At 37.4% G+C, this 20,150-nt stretch overlaps 1 protein-coding gene across 1 annotated transcript in view; it reads right to left on the reverse strand.

Moving 5' to 3' along the window:
* The window catches only part of LOC120598554 (EGF-like and EMI domain-containing protein 1), a 495,472-nt gene extending 494,039 nt beyond the window's left edge, over positions 1 to 1,433 (reverse strand). Inside the window, exon 1 of the mRNA XM_039857412.1 lies at positions 1,319 to 1,433. Coding sequence (XP_039713346.1) covers positions 1,319 to 1,407 — 89 coding nt within the window. The 5' untranslated portion in view covers positions 1,408 to 1,433. The remainder of the gene's footprint in view (positions 1 to 1,318) is intronic.
* Positions 1,434 to 20,150: the final 18,717 nt, after the last annotated feature.

Here is a 20,150-nt window from a genome sequence, read left to right on the forward strand (position 1 = left end):
TTTCTGAGATAGAGAGGAAAAGTCTAAATCGACCTTCTCTTCAAAGTAAACAAGGCACATCTCATCAATGCAAGAGAAATCACCTACCCAGGAACTCTTGGCATTTCTGCCAAATACATATTTACAAACTATGTAGGCAAGAAGTTGTTCTGTGATGCCACCAACACCCTGGCCAGGTCTCAAGATTTATAGTTAGTAACGATTGCAGTAACCAGGTAGCAAACTGAATCTCACATGAGAAGGATGAAATATGGAAATGTAGTGAACCACAAATTTTTCTTACAAGAAAAAGTAAAGCCCTGGAAAGGTATAGATTTCTTTGTGTACTTATCTAAACCATTTTTCTATTATAAGAATCATTTTTCTATTATAAAATATCCACATTTCAGAAAATCACAGATGAAGCAAGGAGGTCGCAAAGTAGCAAAGATGTTTAAATGTTCAAAATACTCTGGTGTCTATTCGTAACTGTTCAAGAACAGAAAGGAAAAGCAGATTAGATCTGGCTTCTCTCAGACAGTTGGATGATGATCCGTCCCACCCGACCCCCGATGCTACAGAAGTCTCTGAAAACTTCTCCAGCCAGACAAGGCAACCAGGCAATCTGTAAAGATTTAGACGTCCCCTGAGCTTCTGGCTATGCTTGACACCATGACCAAGAATTAATATCTCCTTGCCTTCATCACATCTAATCTGGAAATGAAACCATGCCCCATCAGCAGAGGATGCATTTCAGTCATTACTCTTCGTTTCTCTCCTAATAATGCTAGCATCTAAGTGGCCGTGCATTTAGTCCTTGACACATTCATCCCAGCAGCTCCTCACTTCGACAGATGAGCCGGGGTTCGCCTCTCATCAAACCTGTAGAATAATTCACTCCTTCGAACTCAGAGATACTTATCAAAAATAATAATAATAATAAAAGTACTCAAATTCATCGATCTCCAGAAAGTACATGTTAAGAAACTCGCTGTTCGATATTTCATTTTAAACACTTACAGAAAGTGGAACTTGTCATTAGCCAATTACTCTTTCAAATAGAAAATTAACTGAAACGCACGCGCGCGCGCGCGCGATAGGGGAAAATTCTGCCGGGCTCTAAGAAAGTAAGTCAGGTGGATGATGCGCCGGGGAGCGCGTTCCCGCTGTGCTTCTCCTAAGACAGCTCGCAGACCCCATGCTTTCCGGCAGCTCATGCCCTCCATCCCTTCCCGGAGGGCGGCTCAGGCCTCAGTGTCAGCACAGAGTCCGGGGTGGGGCGGAGGCGCCACGGGGCCCGCTTTCCCCACGCATCCCGGAGCGCGCCGGCGCCACTTACATGTCCGGCCGGAGTTGTAGGGCGCTGCCTGGTGGCCAGCCAGTGGCCACCCAGGCGCAGTAGCACCAGAGCCACAGTCGCGAGGTCATCTTGGCGGGGCGGAGCGACTTCAGCCGCCACCCAGGATGTGTACTGCGCGCCTCTCCCGCTCCGCAAGTCCGAGCCCGCTGCAGAAGTTGGGCTCGCCGGGCAGAAGTTGGTGTGCGGGGCTCGCAAGGCTGGCGAGGTGCGTCTCCCCGTGGAGGGCGCGGCAGTAGCTCGGCCCCGCTGGGTATCACAGGCTACTGTGAGAGCGGCAGGAGCGGCGAGCGAGATCCCGAGGCGCCGTGGCCACCAAGATGCGCGCCCCTGCTCTGCTGGGAGCAACTGGAACCTAGCGAGCCCGGCGGCCCGCAGCCCCCGCAGCCTCGATGCCATGGAAACGCGCTCGCAGCCCTCCCGCCCCGGCCCCTCCGGAGCGCTTAAAGAGACAGTCCTCCAGCCAACGAGGGCTCGACATGCTGCTGGGCGTCCTCCATCCGCCCCCGTGCCCTCCTACCCCTCTACCCTCCACCCTCTTTTCCTCTCCCTCCTCCTCCTCTCCACGCTGTGCTGCAGGGGGGCGGGCGCGGTGGGGGCTGGACGCTGGGGCTGGAGAGGAAGCTGAGACGCAGAATAAGGGGCTTCGCTCAATACTCCCGCCTAACTCTTCCTACCCACCCACCACTCCGCACACACACCCGGCCAAAGAGGCGAAGCAGCAATGGCTTTTTCCCCTCATTCACGAACCTGCTCTGAACCAAACCAGCTGTGCATCTGCCACAAGCAGAGACCAAAAGAAGGCTGACTTTTGATTCTCTCTTGTTCGGCTCGCTCCCACCTCAGAGTCTCAAGAGTCGTTCAGAACACAGGCTGGGGGTGGTGCGTTTGAAGTGGGAACCAAAACGGCAGTTGCTTGAGTCAAATCTCCTGCCAAATCGACAGTTGCAGGACACATCGTGGCTCATCCAAAAATCCCTGTTACTCAAAATGGGATTATCTCCCTTCATTTTATTTGGCCACCATCTCACACCCTTCAGGCACTAGAGTTATAAGAAAGAGACAACCCTTTTACAAACCTACTCCCTGCTTTCCTTCAATCCATCTCCTCTTCTTCCAAATTACGGAGTGGCAGCCAGTTGCGAGCCCCCAAGGCCTTTCCAGAAGGGAACGGCGTCTGCTCGGAATGGGAAGCTCCTGCTGTGGTGCTGGCCCGACTGCTTGGGACAAACGGCCAAGCGCAGCGCAGTCGCCAGCAGCTCCGGCCCGAGGGTATGCCTCTGCCCGGCGCCAGCTGCTGTCTGGAAGGCCACAAACCTCTGGAGTCTGTTTCGTGAAAATAAAAATCTATGGCGCATCGTGCCCTCCGACAAGGACAGCCCAGGCTCCGAAGCCATAATCTGCAGTTTAGCCCAGCAGAAAATGGATCGATCTGCAGTGGGACAACTTTTTGCTTTGACTCCTAAACTTACCAAAAGTGACTCTCCAATGACTCATTCATAGTGAGATAGTACTTAAAGTGGTACCACCTGATTTCCTCAGTCCTAAGAGCCTTAAAATGATCTCCCCCAAATGGTCTTTTGGGGCTCCCTTTCGCCCTTCATAGTTGAATTAACCATCTGGCTCTTAGTTTGTCTTCTGAGGCTTTGTTCTCCTCCTTTTCTTTTTGCTCTTTCTACAACTAAAGAAGCAATCGGGCACATAAGAGGGATTGGGAGGCGGGGCTGAGGAGCAAATTCGTAGGTTTTCTCTAAAAAGAAAGAAAAAGATGAGGGTGAGATAGAACCACACCACTTCTGATTTCTTAAGGACCTGGGACTTCGCCCTCCTTCATTCGTGGAATTGGAATTCACACCACCATGCAGTGTGTTCTCTTCTCTTAGAAATATCTTTTTTTTTTTAATTTTTTATCGAAGTTTAACAAGGTGAAAAATCATAAATATACAACTAGATGACATCTCTATCTTTTGACAAATGTCTTTAACAAATAGAATTTTAGAGCAGTTTGCACAGTAGTAACCATTATTTGAACCCCCTTGTTTCATAAAAGAGGAATTCACTTTCTCTTCCTTTTCTAAATACTGGTTATTTGTAAACCACACTTTCTCTAATTCCAAGGAGAGTAGACTTGGGGACAGAGCTGATATCTATCATAGAGATGCATTGTCACTTGGCTAAGTCTTTATTAGTTCTGATAATGACAGTACTGACATAGGTCAAACATAGATAATTTTAAAATCTATTTTTAACTCTTCGATTTAACTTCTCCTAAGTCTCTTTGCCACATTTGTTATTAAGTAACAAAGTTGGGTGCTTAATTTCACCTTCTATTCTTTTTCCTCTCCTTCTGGTGCTAATGAACAGTGAAATGACCAAAGGCAGGCAGGGCACTGTGGGGGAGGAAAGGAAGAAAAGGAAACTGGAGAATTCACAATAATGATGGCTCCTGAACTGAGTGTCTGACTATGTAAAGATGTGGGGGCGGAGAGGGGCAGCTCTTTTTCTTCTCTTCCGGGTATAAATAAATGTAAGTGCAAAGATTAATCCTCTCCATTGACTCAATTTCCAGTTTGTCTTTTGGATGAAACCAAAGACTCCAGGCTGTTTTAATACAGTTTGATCTTAATTGTTTTAATGAACATTTATAGCACACCTAAAGATGATAGTGGAGATTAACTGTACCCTGAAATTTCCTGTGATTTGCTAAACCTTTCTTTGCTTCTGGACGAGCTTTAACTCTCCAGGGCTCTATCTTCACCCAATATCATTCCCTCCTGGACTGCAAAAAGTTTCCAATCATTTTTTCTTTATATTACAGAAAACCTTGCATAAATAATAGACGTCTTTTATCACAAGGCTAAATTTTATGTAAGCTACAGCTGAAACTCAGAATGATTTTAAGAGCTAATGAATAATGCGAAAATGCAGGAATGTGTGTAGATTATCTGATTGCTTGATTGTTTACTAGTAAAGGACAGCTTAGGTACATGGAAAGTGAATCAGTAAATTGAAAAGCACAAAGTAGAAAATTTTCCTTTTATGTACATTAGTTTCAAAGCGTGTTTATTCCAGATGAACATTTAAACCACCTTGGATGTGACAGGCTAAATATAATTAGTGTATATTTCATAAAGTGAGATTAATTTCAAATTATTCTAGCATAGATAATAATATGAACACAACACCATGTAAGCAATTATTATTAAATGAAACATACTTTTGCAGTGTAAGAATTTAAAATTTTGCCATGAACTGAGAAACCCTAATTTGAATTCAGTTCTCCCTTTGTAGACTCTTCATACAATTTTAAAGCAATTGGTGATTTTGTTTGATTGGTTGGTTATACTATGTCTCTAAAGCAGAAGAGCATTATGAAACTTGTTAGTTACAGTCTTACATATCAAAAGAACAATGCAGTTTGGTCATTTGGGGATGCTATGAACACACAAAATGAAGCTAGATACAGATAAAACCACGCATTCAGCATTTATTGCCTAAAATGAAAGAAATTTTAAAATTAACAAATCAAGAGGATGAGCCAGATACACAAAAAACCAATTTCAAAAATTAAGAAAGAGCGAAGTTCTGAGTTGATGGCAACCCTTGCTCAGACATAAATTTCATGGGGGAAGAACACAAACATCATGAATTGGGTTTTATTTTTGTGAATAATCTTTTATACTGCCAACCTGGACATGCTCTTAAAAATTGATTTGATATAGCAGACAAGTGTTCTCTCTGAGAAGAATCCAAAGGATTTGGGAGGACATCCAGTGGGAATGCCACATGCCACCCCACTCCCTGCAGATTTGCATCAAAGGAGTAATAAATCTAACCAGCTTCTCTCTTATTAGGAGGAGGCAGGGTAAGCCAATTTCATGCTTTATGTATGCTGGTTGTAAAAAAGGAATACTTACCTAAAAAGAAATAGATTCCAACCAGATGTTCCTAAAATCTTCCTCAGCTGCTGCTTGAAGCTTTACAGTCACTGCATACTTTATCTTCTCATCTATCTTCTTCTAATTGAGAAATTGTTGATCCATGCCTTTCGATGGGCAGGCTACAAAAACCTTCCTACCAAAGCTTTTCAGCCCTGCTCTCCTGCACACAAAAACTTCCAGTGTCTGTATAGGAGCAGGAAAAGAGAGCAGACCACTTCATTTGGCAGGTGTCGTGGGTTGAAAGAGGAGGAGGTCAGAAAGCAATTCTTCAAAGGACAGCTTCTGTCACCTCAAAGTGTAATAAATTGCCATTATAGAAATGCCTACAAACACTAATGAGCCATATACATTGAAATCTTGATGCTAGGCAAAATAGAATGAAATTCACCCAGGAACCAACTGGGTTTGTCACACTAAGATGTGAATAATCATTCTCACTTTAGTTTCACCTGTCGTTAAATTCTGTCCCTACAAACCAATAGCTCACTCTCTTTTTAAGGAAAATAATAAATTCAGCAGAAAACTCCTAAGATATGTCTAGTGATTTGTATACATCTATTAATACATTTATCTATATAATTTATACATCTGTACATTTATCTACGTGATTTCTCAGTACCGTTCTACCCATAGGCCATAAAGGTTTGACCAATAAGATGCGAGTTATAACAAAATTGTCAACTCCAGAATTACATATATTTATTACAACATAATTAGAAGATCCATCCAGGTACACATTGAAACTACACTTTGCACAGCTAGTTCATGTGTTTGTGTGTGTTAAAAAAAAAAAAGTAACATTAAAATTACTATCTTAAGTATTTTTAAGTATACAGTAGTGTTAAGTATATTCACAGTGTTGTGCAATAGATCTCTAGAACTTTTTCATCTTGCAAAACTGAAACTCTATTCTCATTAAACACTGATTGTCCCTTCTCCTTTTTGCCCAGCGTGGGCAAATACCTTTCAACTTTCTGTTTCTATGATTTCGACTACTTTACATATTTCGTGAGTAGAATAATACAATATTTGTATTATTTCACTTAGCTTAATGTCTTCAAGGTCCTTGCATGTTGTACCATGTAACATGATTTCTTTCTTTTTTAAGGCTGCATAATATCCTATTGTACGTATACATCACATTTTGTTTATCCATTCATCTGTTGGACATTCAAGTTGCTTTTACCTCTTGGCTATTGTGTATAATGTTGCAATAAATATGGATGTGCAAATATCTCTTTGAGATCCCACTTTGAATGATTTTGTATATATAACTAGAAATGGAATTGCTGGATCATATGATAATTCTATTTTTGATTTGAGGAGAAACCTTCATATTGTTTTCCATAGCAGCTGCACCATTTTATTCCCAGCAGTGCACAAAAGATCCAATGTTTCTTCATCCTTGTCAACACTTGTTGTCATATGGTCTTTTTATAGAGGACATCCAAATGAATGTGAGATATCTCATTGAGATTTTAGTTGTATTTCTCTTATGATTAGTAATGTTGAGCATTTTTCCATATATTTGTTGCCCATTTGTGTATGTTCTTTAGAGAATTGTCTATTAAATCCTTTGTCCATTTTTTATTAAGTTATTTGTTTTTTGTTGCTGTATATCCTAGATATTAACCCCTTGTAAGATATATGATTTGCAAATATTATCTTCTATTCCATAGGTTCCCTTTCACTCCGTTGTTTCCTTTGATACACAGAAGTTCTTAAGTTTGATGTATTCTTATTTGTCTACTTTTATTTTTGTTGCCTGTGCTTTCTTTAATAAATCATTGACAAATTCAATGTCCTGAAGATTTCCCCTATGTTTTCTTCTAGAAATTTTGTACTTGTAGATCTTATATTTAGATCTTTAAACCACTTTGAGTTGATTTTTGTATGTGGTATAAGCTAAGGGTCTAACTCTAATATTTTGCAGGTGACTATCTAGTTTTCCAACCACTATTTGTTGAAGAGACATTTTCCCTATTGTATAGTCATGACACCCTTGCTAAAATTGTTTGGCCATATATAGAAGAGTTTATTTCTGGGCTCTCTATTCTATTCCATTGGTCTATATGCCTGTCTTTTTTGCTAGTACCACACCATTTTGACTACTGTTGCTTTGCAGTATGTTTTGAAATCAAGATGTGTGAGGCCTCTAACTTTGTTCTTTCTCAAGATTGTTTTGGCTATGTGGAGTTCCTTAAAGCTAGTTCTAGTATACAAAAAGATTCATCACTCTTATTTGAGTAAAGCTCACTTTTTATAAGTCTTTTCTATCAAAGAGGAAAAAATGAACACCAAAATTTCTTCTCTGGCAACTTTTATTCTGAATTCCATTTTTCATGTCTGAATGCTTTGGGTAGCTGACCAAATCAAAACAGCTACTATCAATGCCTCTACAACCAACTGTGCTATGAATCTTAAATAGATCCGATCATTAAAAAAGCATAGAAGGAGTAACGCAGCCTGATATGTACTTGATAGTAGATCCAGTTATTTAGGCCACAGGTGCAATAAGTTACTGATAATGTGCCATTAGCTTACCTTTTGTAAAATAAGCATTCATATCCAGGAAAGATCAAACTCAATTCTTATAATTTAGAGTTTTCCATTCCTTTTCCAACCCAATATGGATAAATCAAAAAAGGATTTCAAAAGAGTGAATAAATAAGTAAAATAATGGCTAATAAATCTCAGTGTTAAAAGTAAAAAATTTCTACCTAAGGAAAAAGTATAAATCCGTTATGGTCTCAGACGCATCTATTTCAACCCCACATAAAAAGATAAGAAATATTGTCAGCAATTCTTTGGAAGATTAAGTCCAAATTGTGGCAAAGGACACAAATCACCAACCCAAAACGAGTGTACTTAAAAGTTTTTTATCTAATATTTACATATGAATATAGTGCACATTTGAACCTAGAATATTTTCTGTGGTTTTGACTGTGTGTTATGGTTTTGACTGTGTGTTATGAGACTTTCATAGCTATAGAGCAATAGTATCCAAAGTTTAGTCAGCACACAAGAAAGTGAAAAGACAATCCACGGAACAGGATAAAATATTTGCAAATCATATACCTATTAAAGGACTAGTAACCATGATATACAAAGAATGCTTACAATTCAACAATTTAAAAGTAGAAAAATGATTTGAATAGACATTTCTCCAAGAAGATATATAAATAGCCAATAAACACATGAAAAGATGCTCATTTCATTAGCCACTAGGAAAATGCAATTCAAAACCAAAATGAGATATGATTTTACATCTACTAGGATGGTTATAATCAGAGATAATAACAAACATTGACAATGATGTGGAGACATTATAATCCTCATATATTGCTGGTGGCAATGTAAAATAGTATGACCACTTTGAGAAATAGATTGGCAGTCCCTCTAAACATTAAGCATAGTGTTACCATGTGACTCAGCAATTCCACTGCAAGAGAATGGAAAACATATGTTTGCATAAAAACTTGTTCAGGAATATTTATAATAGCTTTATTTATAAAAGCCAAAAAAGTTTAAACAACAAAAATGTCCATCAGTTGATAAATAGAAAAACAAAATATAGTATATCCATACAATATAATATTCAAACATAAAAAGAAATGCCATATTGATATATGCTACAACATGGATGAACCTTGAAAACCTTATGCTGAATGAAAATGGCGAACACAAAAGGCCACATATAGATTTATGATTCCATTTATATGAAAGGCACAGAACAGACAAATTCATAAAGATAGAAAGTAAACTAGTAGTTATCAGGCGGGGAGAGAAGAGGAAATGGGGGGTGACTATTAATAGGTTTTCTTTTTGGTTGATGAAAATGTTCTGGAGTTAGGTAGTGGTGATAGTTGTACAACTTTATGAAAATACTAAAAAGCACCAAAATATACACTTTAAAAGGGTGAGTTTTCTGGTACGTAAATTATATGCCCAATTTTTGTAAGTGTAGTTTGCAAACCAGTGACAAACAGCAAAGCGTTGAATAGTTTTCCCTGATGAGATGAGACACATGTCAGAATGAAAGAAGCCCACATCACTAAGCACACAATTTAGTTCAGCTGAAAAGTTTTTTCATGGCAAGACTCTCCAAATAAAGTAAGCAGTTCATTGATTTTCCTTCTGAAGTAAGCTCCTTATCATCCTTGGGACCAGGTAATGAAGAGTTCGCAGATCAGCTACTTTGAGTAAAGCTGCTGTAATCTGCATGCCTGATTAAGAGCGCACCTGCCATTGGTTATATGACACACTGATGAATGAAGTAAGACATTCACGATGTCTGAGAGAAACTATTCTAAACTTATGTCCTACATATTGATTGCTCATGGTAACATAACTTTAGCTCAGTTTACCATGCCTCTGTATGTGGGGCATTGGGTTAGGCAATAGAAATTAAAAAAAATAGAGGAGCAGGAGAAAGAGTAAAAGGATGAGTATAAGAAGTGGAAGAAAAGAAAAGATGGAGAAGGAGGAAGAAGAATCTAAAATAATAAAACAGGTACTATATGCTTAAAGGGTTTATCCTAGGGAGGTCAGACATCTAACTAGTCCAATTTGATTAATAGAACAAGAGAACTAGGGATAAAATGTAGAAGAGGGAGGGTTACTTTGGGGCAGGATATGCTTTCTATATGGTCTGAAAAATCTTCCAGAGGATGTATATGAGATGGGTCATAAAGGATGAGCAGAAGTTCAGCAGGCACCCATCTGTGGTTCTGAAAGAATAGAACTAGAGTTAATTAAACTAAAAGGTCATACATATATATTGGTATTTGTCAAAGTGTGGTTCCCAAACCAGCAACATCCACATTGTTTAGGATATTGTTAGAAGTAATTCTCAGGCCCATCCCCTACCTATTGAATCAGACAGTATGCAAGTGTGAGATACAGCAATCTGTTTTTACAAGTTCTTCAAGTGATTTGGGTGTACACTAAAGTTTGAAAACCACTATTTTAGATAAATATAGTAAAGAGTTTCAAAAATACATGCTGGGTCTTGGGGGAAAATGTATAGATTATGTTCCAGTTTAACACAGCAAATTGACCACACTATTTTGGGTCTTCTCCCTCTGAAAACCTCACTAAATAAAGAGTAAAGAAATGTTTCAAGACATTATTGACCAAGATAAGTGAGAGGACACAATAATTGGCCAACTATTTTTAGAAGAATATGGAAGATAGAAGCCTGTTGCAGCATTCCTAACTATCTTAGTAGATAGAAATCACAAAAATTACAAGGTAGGTGCCTACAGAAGGCACTGCCTAGGAGAAGAGAAGGAAGTCATTTCTCTAGAGAGAATGCTCAAGCACAGTACTTGAAGGCACCTGGAAGGAGTGGGTGACATGTAAACTTAAAATGAGGGATCTGGTTATAAAACACATAAAGTATTTGAGTCCCTGATATTCCTTTATTCTTATGCCCCTCAAGAGACAGGAGATATATTTTCTGGAAAAACTGGACTGCTCAGGTCCAGTCTTGACACAAGGGAAAACAGGATTGTATGAAAGGGCTAAACACAAGAGCATTAGGTGAAAGTCTACAGGAAGAAAAAAGGTCCCCTCAAGAAAAAAGGTGCTTCTCTCTTGGGATCCCCAGAAAACCTTTATCCAAAATCTTTATCTCGAACAATGCAGGAGGTTGGAAAGATTGTTCTCCGGAGACCCTAATAAAAAATCCAGCGATTTGATAACCTTGTAGTGAGGTCTACAACTTAACTACTCCCACCCACAAAAACAAAGTTTCCCTTTAATAATCTTTGTAGCTGCTTACTCTTAAACATAATCAGCCAAGTCTTACCAGATGTGAAGAAAGCTTCTAGTGTATAAAGACCTGCAAGAAAAGAACAGATAAAAGGATCCTAAGAGAAGAGAACTGCCTCCCCAATTATAATTATTATCTTTGGAAAGATGATATATTACATTCACATACACACACAAATATTTTGTCCTGAAAAAAAAGTACATTTAAAAATGAGAACGTTTCTGAAATTAATAGGATAACGGCACTGAAAAACAAATGCGAAAGAACAATTAGATATATGTCACCTCCTAGAAGTTGAGAGAGAGAGAGACTAGGAAAGAAAAAGAAATAAAATTAGTGGATTAATCCAGATAATCAGAAAAAGAGGAAAATAAAAAACAAAGGTGAGGAAATTATCAAAGGAATAACTTAAGAACCAAAATACATAAATCTTCAGATGGAATCAAAAGGGCCCACAGAGTTCCTGAGACAACAATGACTCATAATGATGCACATGATCATGAATTTCAGAATAGCAGGGATAGAGATAGTACACATACAAAGGATATCATTTAGAATAGCACTGGGCTTCTGAAAAGAAATACCAATTGATACAATATCGGGAAGCAATACCTCAAATTTTGAGGGAAATGGTTTTCAACTTAGAATTCCATACTTAATTGAACTATCAATCAAGTATAAGAGAAAGATATTTTCAGACATACAAAAACTCAAAAATTGACTAACTACATACCCTTTCTTGGAAGCTCCTGGAGGAAACATCTCAGCAAAATGAAGAGAGAGGAAAATACAAAAATCAGAAAATAAGGGCTCTAACAATTAAGAGGCAAAGGGAATTTCCAAGAAGGTGGAAAAGGGAATTTTTACAACCCAGTCTGTGAGCCAGAACTAAAAAGCATCCTACCAGCTAGGAGTAAGTAGGGGAGAAATCTCTGGAAGATAAAAGATTGGGGAGTGGATCTTTTAATGTGTTTGGGAGTTATAGAAGTTATTTCTAAGTGTTAGAGCATTTGGGGAGAAAATTACCAACAAATGAGAAAAAATAACACAAGAAAATGATTAAATGTAGAAAAAAAACAGAGTTCATATGAACAAGGAAATATCTTAAGACATTATTCAGTTTAGCTTTGAACAATATACCATATATTTAAAAATATAAATATTTGTGAAAATTTGTGTTATAACCACTGAGAGGATAAAGGAAAGGAAGGTGTTAAAAGTGAGAGTTTACAAATCCAAAACAGGAAGGAAGTCAATAAATATAGCCTAATGTGATAAATTAAGCAATAACAGAATAGGCTAATGTATCGAATAGTGGTAAATGTGTGGAAAAATATAAGATAGAAAGATAAAGGGGAAGCAGGCTGTTTATAATATTATCAAGGCTTTTCTGAGCAGATATCTGAATTCTTAGAAGGAGCCTGTCATGCCAAATTTGGGAACCAACATTCCAGGCAAAAGTTATACAAATGTTAAACTCAGTGTATTCTAGAAAGGCAAGAAGACCAACAAGCATTGAGCAAAGTTAGCAACATGGGAACAATAGAAGAGACATATTCAAACGTGAGGAAAAGCATTTGAGTGTCAAGACTGTGCTTTATCTAAGATATCCCATGATTTAAAGAAAAACAAATCAATCGCACGTCTATTTCATGGATTTCTTCTGCCCTGCATTATTCTATCCCATTGTATTCACTGCTTTGATACCATTAACACAACTGGGCCCTGTATTGTAGTAAATACACAGAGAAAAGTTCTTTTGGCTAATATATCTAAGAGTTTCACATGTCTGGGAATCAGTCTCTTACCACATGAATCATGCCTCCTCTGTTTCTATCTATTCTACTCCATTTTGCATTTTTCAATGTATTTCATCATCCCAGTTTCCTATTCACATTTTAAATAGTAGTAACCTACAAGATTTCACATTTTCTGAAAATACAAGATTCTTGTGTAGAAATTATAATTAGGCTGCCTGGGCAATGTTCTATTATTAGTAAGGATTGTGATTTTTAGAGTTGTGGGTTAATTGCTAATAACTGTATGCAGTGTTTTCCCTCAAGATGTTTTCTATTACAGTAATTAACTGAGCAGCTGGGAGAGCAGACATTAACCATTTGTCTTCACAGTAGCCCTCACTGGGGACTCTCCCAAAACCTTTGCACATGGCTTTATTTGCTGTTTGATGGGTAGTGTAAGAGGGAAGCATAAAAGGTATAGAATGTTCTTACTTTGGAATAGATATCCAATTCAAAACAATTTTTTCTTGTTGAAAGGATTTTTTCTCACATATATGATGACTAGATTATGAGAAACATAGAATGCTTTTTAGATATATATACTTATTTGACTAGTTTTTATGTGAATATTTCTCTTAGTATCCTCACATAATAAAATTTTATCACAGTGTTTGTATCAGAAGCCTGAGCTACCCTGAAGACACCACTGGTTTATCTGTTTACAAATTAGATTGGACCAGCAAAAGCTGGCTGCAACTGAAGAAACCTGTTTAGTAAAACTTTAGGCGCCACCTTGCCTGAAAGCCTAATTATTTTCATGATACCTGAATTCCCATTTGATTATTAACTCAGCTCTGGCCTTTGATTTTAGTGTCCCTGAATTTCCCTCTGGAACTGTTGGTGCTTCCTTGTACAAATTCGTACTAACTGTCTGATGCGGCCACACTCTCCGTACTATATGCACAATCTAATGTTTGACCACAGGTTCTCCTAACCAACTCTGCTGTTGCCTGGTCTTCATCTCTGCCAAGTTGTATTCTACAGCATGACTTTCATTAATGCAAAGGCATTAATTTTTTTTAAAAACAGGGAACATTTAATTCAAAATATATTTTTTAAATAAAATGTCCCCAGACACAAGTAGAGACTAAATACAAACTTTAAAAAAATAAATAAAACTAGATTTTTAGGAAATTGTTAGGTATATATGACTTATCTTCTCACTGGTTAAATAAAATAATAAATTCATCACTGTTCAGATCCCATTGTTTTTTTTTACATTGTTTTCCCAAAGGCAAGAATTTTTTCTTTTTAAAATTACTCCTTTTCTTTAAATTCAGAAAAGCACTGGATTTATATAGTCTTGAGTATTTGGTTGTAAGAGCCTCAATAAAAAGAATGCTATCTATCTGATTTACACTAATTCATAGAAGCCACACTAACAAGAGCCCACCAGGCCCCCTGAAGAATGGTCAGGCCCCAGTTTTCCTTTCCCCTCAGAAGATACAGGACCCTGACCCTCTGTGGTGGTGGTGGCTCAGCATGACTCCTTGGGGCCATGAGCTCAGTGTCAGTGATCAAAGGAGAGCTTCACCCATTCAAGACCATGCTCCTGAGTCTAAACTTTGCAAGTCTCAAAGGCTCACCTCATCCTTTGAAGAGCAATGTATACTGAGGGTTTGAAAGCAAAAGAGGCTATAGTATAATGTGAGGGAAACTTTCCATAAAGAAATATTTATACTGAAAATCCCACCGAGAGCCTGGGCCATTAGTTGGAACAACCCTGGAAACAGGTTGACAAGACAGGGTCATTCAAGAGGACAACTTTCAACGCAGTTAGAGGTAAGAAATCAAGCAGAGAAGTGTAAGACTGTGGCCCTCAGTGTCAGCAAGAGCTTCAGGCAAAGGTAGAGCAATAACCTGGTTGCCTTCATGGGAGAGAAGTTGCTATGGCTGCCTGGTTGTGAATGAGGGAGCTCTGTGCCTCTTCCTCTAGGACAGTGGTCCCTAAACTTTTTGTCACCAGGGACCGGTGCTCTTATGAGAATCTAATGCCTGATGATCTGAAGTGAAGCTGAGACAGTGATGCAAGTGCTAGGAAGTGACTGCAAATACAGATGAAGCTTCGCTCGCTTGCCAGATGCTCACCTCCTGCTGTGCGGCCCGGTTCCTAACAGGCCACAAACCTGTACCAGTGAGAGCCCCAGAAGTTGGGAACCCCTGCGGGAAATATTGACTATGTGGGCTTGCTCTCCCTGTACAGCATTCAGACCTAAATGATGCTATCTGCTTAATTTTTTATAAACACTGCCTTGCAGGGAAATGTTTTAATGAATCCTTTTTGATTTACTGGTTGGTTGAACCAATTTTGGGAAAGCCCGGCAAAGCATGAATTAAAATACAAATTGAATTTAAAAAATATCAGCTTGCGTATTCCAAATGAAGATTAGCTCATCTTAACTTGCTCTTACAGTTTTTCCTCATGGCAAACCCTTTCCCAATACACTCCTGAAAATAACTAATTTTGGGAAGCTAAACAAAAACAAAATATGCAATATTTTCTGTCCACTTAAAATAAATTTCATATGATAAGATTTCAGTTGACTGTTTCAAATTAACATCCAAGTGTTTTAATTTTACTGTCCATTTCCTCCATCCAAATTTCTTTGAGCTCCTTAAGATCAGAAACGTCTTTTATACTTATTTATGTCATTCAAAATACCAGACTGTATTGGGTAAGGTCATGTTGAATGATTGAATTGTTTTAATTAAAACTGAAGTTTCCTTAAGGTCAACCTAGAAAACTAACAAAAGAGCTGATTTGTACTATCATTATTACCTCAGTTAACAGGGAAAAGAAAGGAAGCATAAATAATAGCCGTGCTTCTTTTGGCAAAAACACAAACACCGTTTCACTTAAGAAAGAAGAACAGGACAGCAGTCTTGGTATTTGGTGAGTCCATCATAAGCAAGGAAACACATGAGGTTTTGCTATAATTCAAGAGCCATTCTTACCAGTGCTTTAAAAGGGGTAGAAATTAAGCAGTATTAAAGCCTGTCTTGGCCCAATTATAGAATGAAAGTGTGGCATCTATGAAGTGGCTCCAGGATAGGTTGCAAATCAGTTTGAATCCAGCTATTTGGTCTTCATTAGGACTTCAGGGGACAGCCAAGAATTACATTTAATTCATTATCTTGTACTGAAAGCACTACAGTGGCGGCTACACAAATTGAAGGCAACATTTACACAAGCTAATACCTATGGTACCTTCCCAATTTATCTTTTGAGCATTATCACCTCCCAGTGTACCTCCTTGAAAGTCTGACGTGTGGCCTGAATTCTCATTTTGTAGGATGATAGCTATTTGCCCCGAAGAGAACGTTGAAGAAAATGGCCCCACATTAAAGTGCTAAGAATACTACCCAAAATATGTTTTAAATGATTTGAAAATAGCTACAGTCTTGTGGCAGAAATTGTGTTATATATAAACTTGCCTTCTAGGCAGTCCATTCTTTCTGGATTGAAGCTGCAGCATTACTGACTTAATTCATTGCTTTTTGACTCATGTCCAACAATCACAATGAAATCATTGTCCCCTTTTGTGAAACATTCAAGACGACTGGTTTTATTTTTCATTCTTAAAAAGAGAGAAAATTCAAACAATACATTTGTCTTTGTGAAGTGAAAGTAAATATAACCTGTTGAAATTCAAGGAAAATGGGAAATAGGAAAATGTCCCTTTAGGGAACTAGGATGATAATACAAAAAGAAATGTTGCCCACATACAGAGTGATTTCTAATAGTTCATTGATCTCACCGTTTAGTGTTCCCTGTTAGAGCATGCATTCACAAAACCCTGCATGGATATTAAATTGACAGTATAATCCCAGAATGTTTTATGTAGCTAAACACTAGCAACAGAGAATCCTGTATTGACTTCCATATTTCAGCCAATGAAACTCCAAGCAACTTGTATTGATGCTTTATATTGATATAAGATACCTATGGTATCTTTTTTCCAAAAAATACAAAGCACTTCCTTAAAACTGACTTCTTGGATTTCGTAACAACTCAGCAATGCACGACATCTAAGACCACGATGTGTTGACTGAGATAACACTTTAAGTTTCCTGATTTCTAATCTGGTGTTTTGAACATTTCATCATTAGTTGTCTTTTCAGTCTGAAAATGCCAAAAATTATTCATTCTGTACAAGACTTGAAAAAAGTTATAGTTCAGAGAAGATTATTTTAGGGTATAAACCATTAAGTAAAAGATTAAAAATCAGTTGAAAGAGAGTTTAAGTGAATTTTTTTTCAGCTACTGATTTGTCTATTATGCCATTCCAAAGAAGAATATTAAGATGAATATTAAGAAAAAATTAACAAAATAGATATTTTCCAGTAATTTCATAAAGTGTTCCAAAAGTTAAGCACATTCTTTACTAATGCAGAATGCTCGACTAATCTTTTAACTTCAGGAAATTTTTTTACCAGATATTTAAAAGAATTAGTTATGTTAGGAAATATTTAGAATCATTTTGATACAGATATCAAATGAAAGAATAGTTCTTTCTTTTGGAGGGTAATTATGCCATTCTTTCTTATATTATTGCTAGTCTCTGACTTATAGAGAGATGTCTTAAAGACCAAGTTAGAATCTTAAAGAGCTGAAATACTAGAACTTGGGTATACTGAAGGACAAATGAAATATATATATATATATATATATATATGTGTGTGTATATATATATATATATATATATATATATATATATATATATATATATACGAATTTTCTACATGCACAGGAACTTATCCAAAGTGCATTTTTTTATCTCTCAGATTAGAATCATAATCACTTTTTAAACAACATGCAGTGCCTAAATGATAAAATCTGCCACCAGCTGTAATGAATGCATCCAGCAATGAACACTAAAAGATCAAACTCTAAACAGGTGCAAGGCAAAAGTAATCTTGGGAGTCCATAATCAAGGTATACAAGTCAAGATTTCAACTATGAACTTGTCTTCTTACTTTGCTGAGTTTAATATGATGAACTAAGATCTAACCCAATATATTGTCCTTTGTTCTTTTTAGAAAACATCTTCCCTTATCTCTCTCTTAATCACTAGGTATTTTGAAGATATTTATACCAATGGGGAGGAAAAATCAATTCCTACAGCTAGCAACTGACAGCATCTCATTGGAATTTCACAAGGAGTAACACTGAGTATGTTCTTTTTCCTTTGTTTTTTATAAGATGCACAATAGCTATACCAATACCTGCTGTTACAATTTTGTTTGCCCTTTGAATTAAAACATAGCGAAGGAGAAAAAGGTATACATTTTATTTAGATTTAAATGACCTCACACTAGCAAAATCCTGTGCCATCGTTGCCTTTTCTACATTCCATATACTTGCTCTTTCATTTGGAGCAACAATGTATTTGGTTAATAACCTCACTATTTTCTGCTGTTAAGGGACTAAAGTGCCATTAACACATATTAAAGTACTATTGATTCCATTAGTGCTGACAAGCACTAAATCCCAATTTCTTTTTAAATAAGCATTAAAACAAATGCAGATGTCCTTTATTAACAAGCAACATGCTGAGCAACCCTTATTGCAATAGTTTAATATATGAGAGATGTCTTAAAGACCAAGTTAGAATCTTAAGGAGCTGAAATACTAGAACTTGGATACAATGAAGGACAAGTGAAGAAATAAATATGAATTTTCTACATGCATGCGAGCCTATCCAAAGTGCCATTTTTTATCTCTCAGATTACAATCATAATCACTTTTCACTTCCATATATTTCTGCATTCATATATTAAAACACATATAACACCACAGTAGTGAAGAAACACAAGCTGTAGAGTTATAATAAACCAATTTATGAAAGGGGAGCTTAAGCCCAGGAAATGGGTGTGACTTAGATAGGTTCTTACTTTGTGACTTCTGCATGTGATGTCCGTAATTAGATGCTCCCGCAGAAGGGTAAACCACTTTCAATTGTGAAGCAATCTCACAGGGAAGATTTATTTTTTTACCTGTTTCTGCTATGGATTTTGCCTTTTGTATATATCCCTTGAAATCTGTTTTTAATATTTTTTTCAAATAAAGATGAAGATAAAAAGACAAGAGATATTAGCTTATTTTGTTTGGTACTGCGTTTGCAGAGCCTAGAACACTGCCTGATACATAGAAAGTACTCAATAAATAGTTGTTAAATAAATGAAAAAAATGGTAGATGATGAATTAAGTAGATGGAGACAAGTAGGTAGGTAGGCAGATAGGCAGTTAGATAGGTAGGTAGGTACGTAGCTAGATAGAGATAGATAGATAGATAGATAGATAGATAGATAGATAGATAGATAGAATAATGGTAGGTAGGAAGAAAGAAAAGAAGGGAGGGAGGAGAGAATGAAGGCAGGAAGGTAGGAAGGAAGAAAGGAAGGAAGGAAGGAAAGAAAGAAAGAAGGAAGGCAGGCAGGCAGGCCTGTACATTTAGGCAGATATACAGTCTCACAACTGTGGAAGTTTTACCCTACTAAATGTCTGATAGAGTGGAGGAGAAGTGGAAACAGTAGAACACCAACTTAAATAACAATACAAACTAATAAGTAGCCTTTTACAGTTCCATGGTTGCTAACAAAAGACAAGACTCTGACAGAGACAAAGAACTTTATAACTCACAGCAAAAGCTGTAGCAGGAGTATCAGCATATTTGTGCTGGATCTCTAAGCTTCATGTACCACAGATATGTGGACAGCCAAATAGAACCCAGAAGTGAAGAGCCACAAGCTTAGAGAATCTGCTGCTTTTCTAGCCAACACTTTTATATGATCTGAAAGAACAGATGTATTTTTGGACCGGTAATTCATTACCTTGCTTTCTAGGATTGCCACTTTAAATATTCCTAGTACAGGAATATGAGTAAAAAGGTGAAAAGCATAATGGAGGATATATCTGCTATAGCATGTAGTTTCAGGGATGAAACTGTGTTGAGCTGCGATTAATAAATAAGCTGTGATTGTGTGTGCCGTGGGAGCTAGAAGACAACTAAGAGGTGATTGGCCAAACAGAGGAATAATAACAGAAGGTTATCAGCACATTCTTCACACAGAATATCCTTAGACAACTTAGAATACATAGCAATGTCCCCACTCCCCAAAAAGTGTCTATTATGGATGGTTTGCACATACATAGGCATGTACAGAAGTTATTGTAATGTTATATAGAGTATGACAAGAGGTATTGGCCTGGAGTGACAGAGCGTGGAAGATTGGGAGTAGAATTGATAGGTTTATTTCATTGAAAAACACTGGAGCTAAAGTTGTGTTCACTCTGG

The sequence above is a fragment of the Pteropus medius genome, unplaced genomic scaffold (genome assembly GCF_902729225.1).
Source record: "Pteropus medius unplaced genomic scaffold, Ma_sr-lr_union100, whole genome shotgun sequence".
Classification (NCBI taxonomy): domain Eukaryota; kingdom Metazoa; phylum Chordata; class Mammalia; order Chiroptera; family Pteropodidae; genus Pteropus; species Pteropus medius.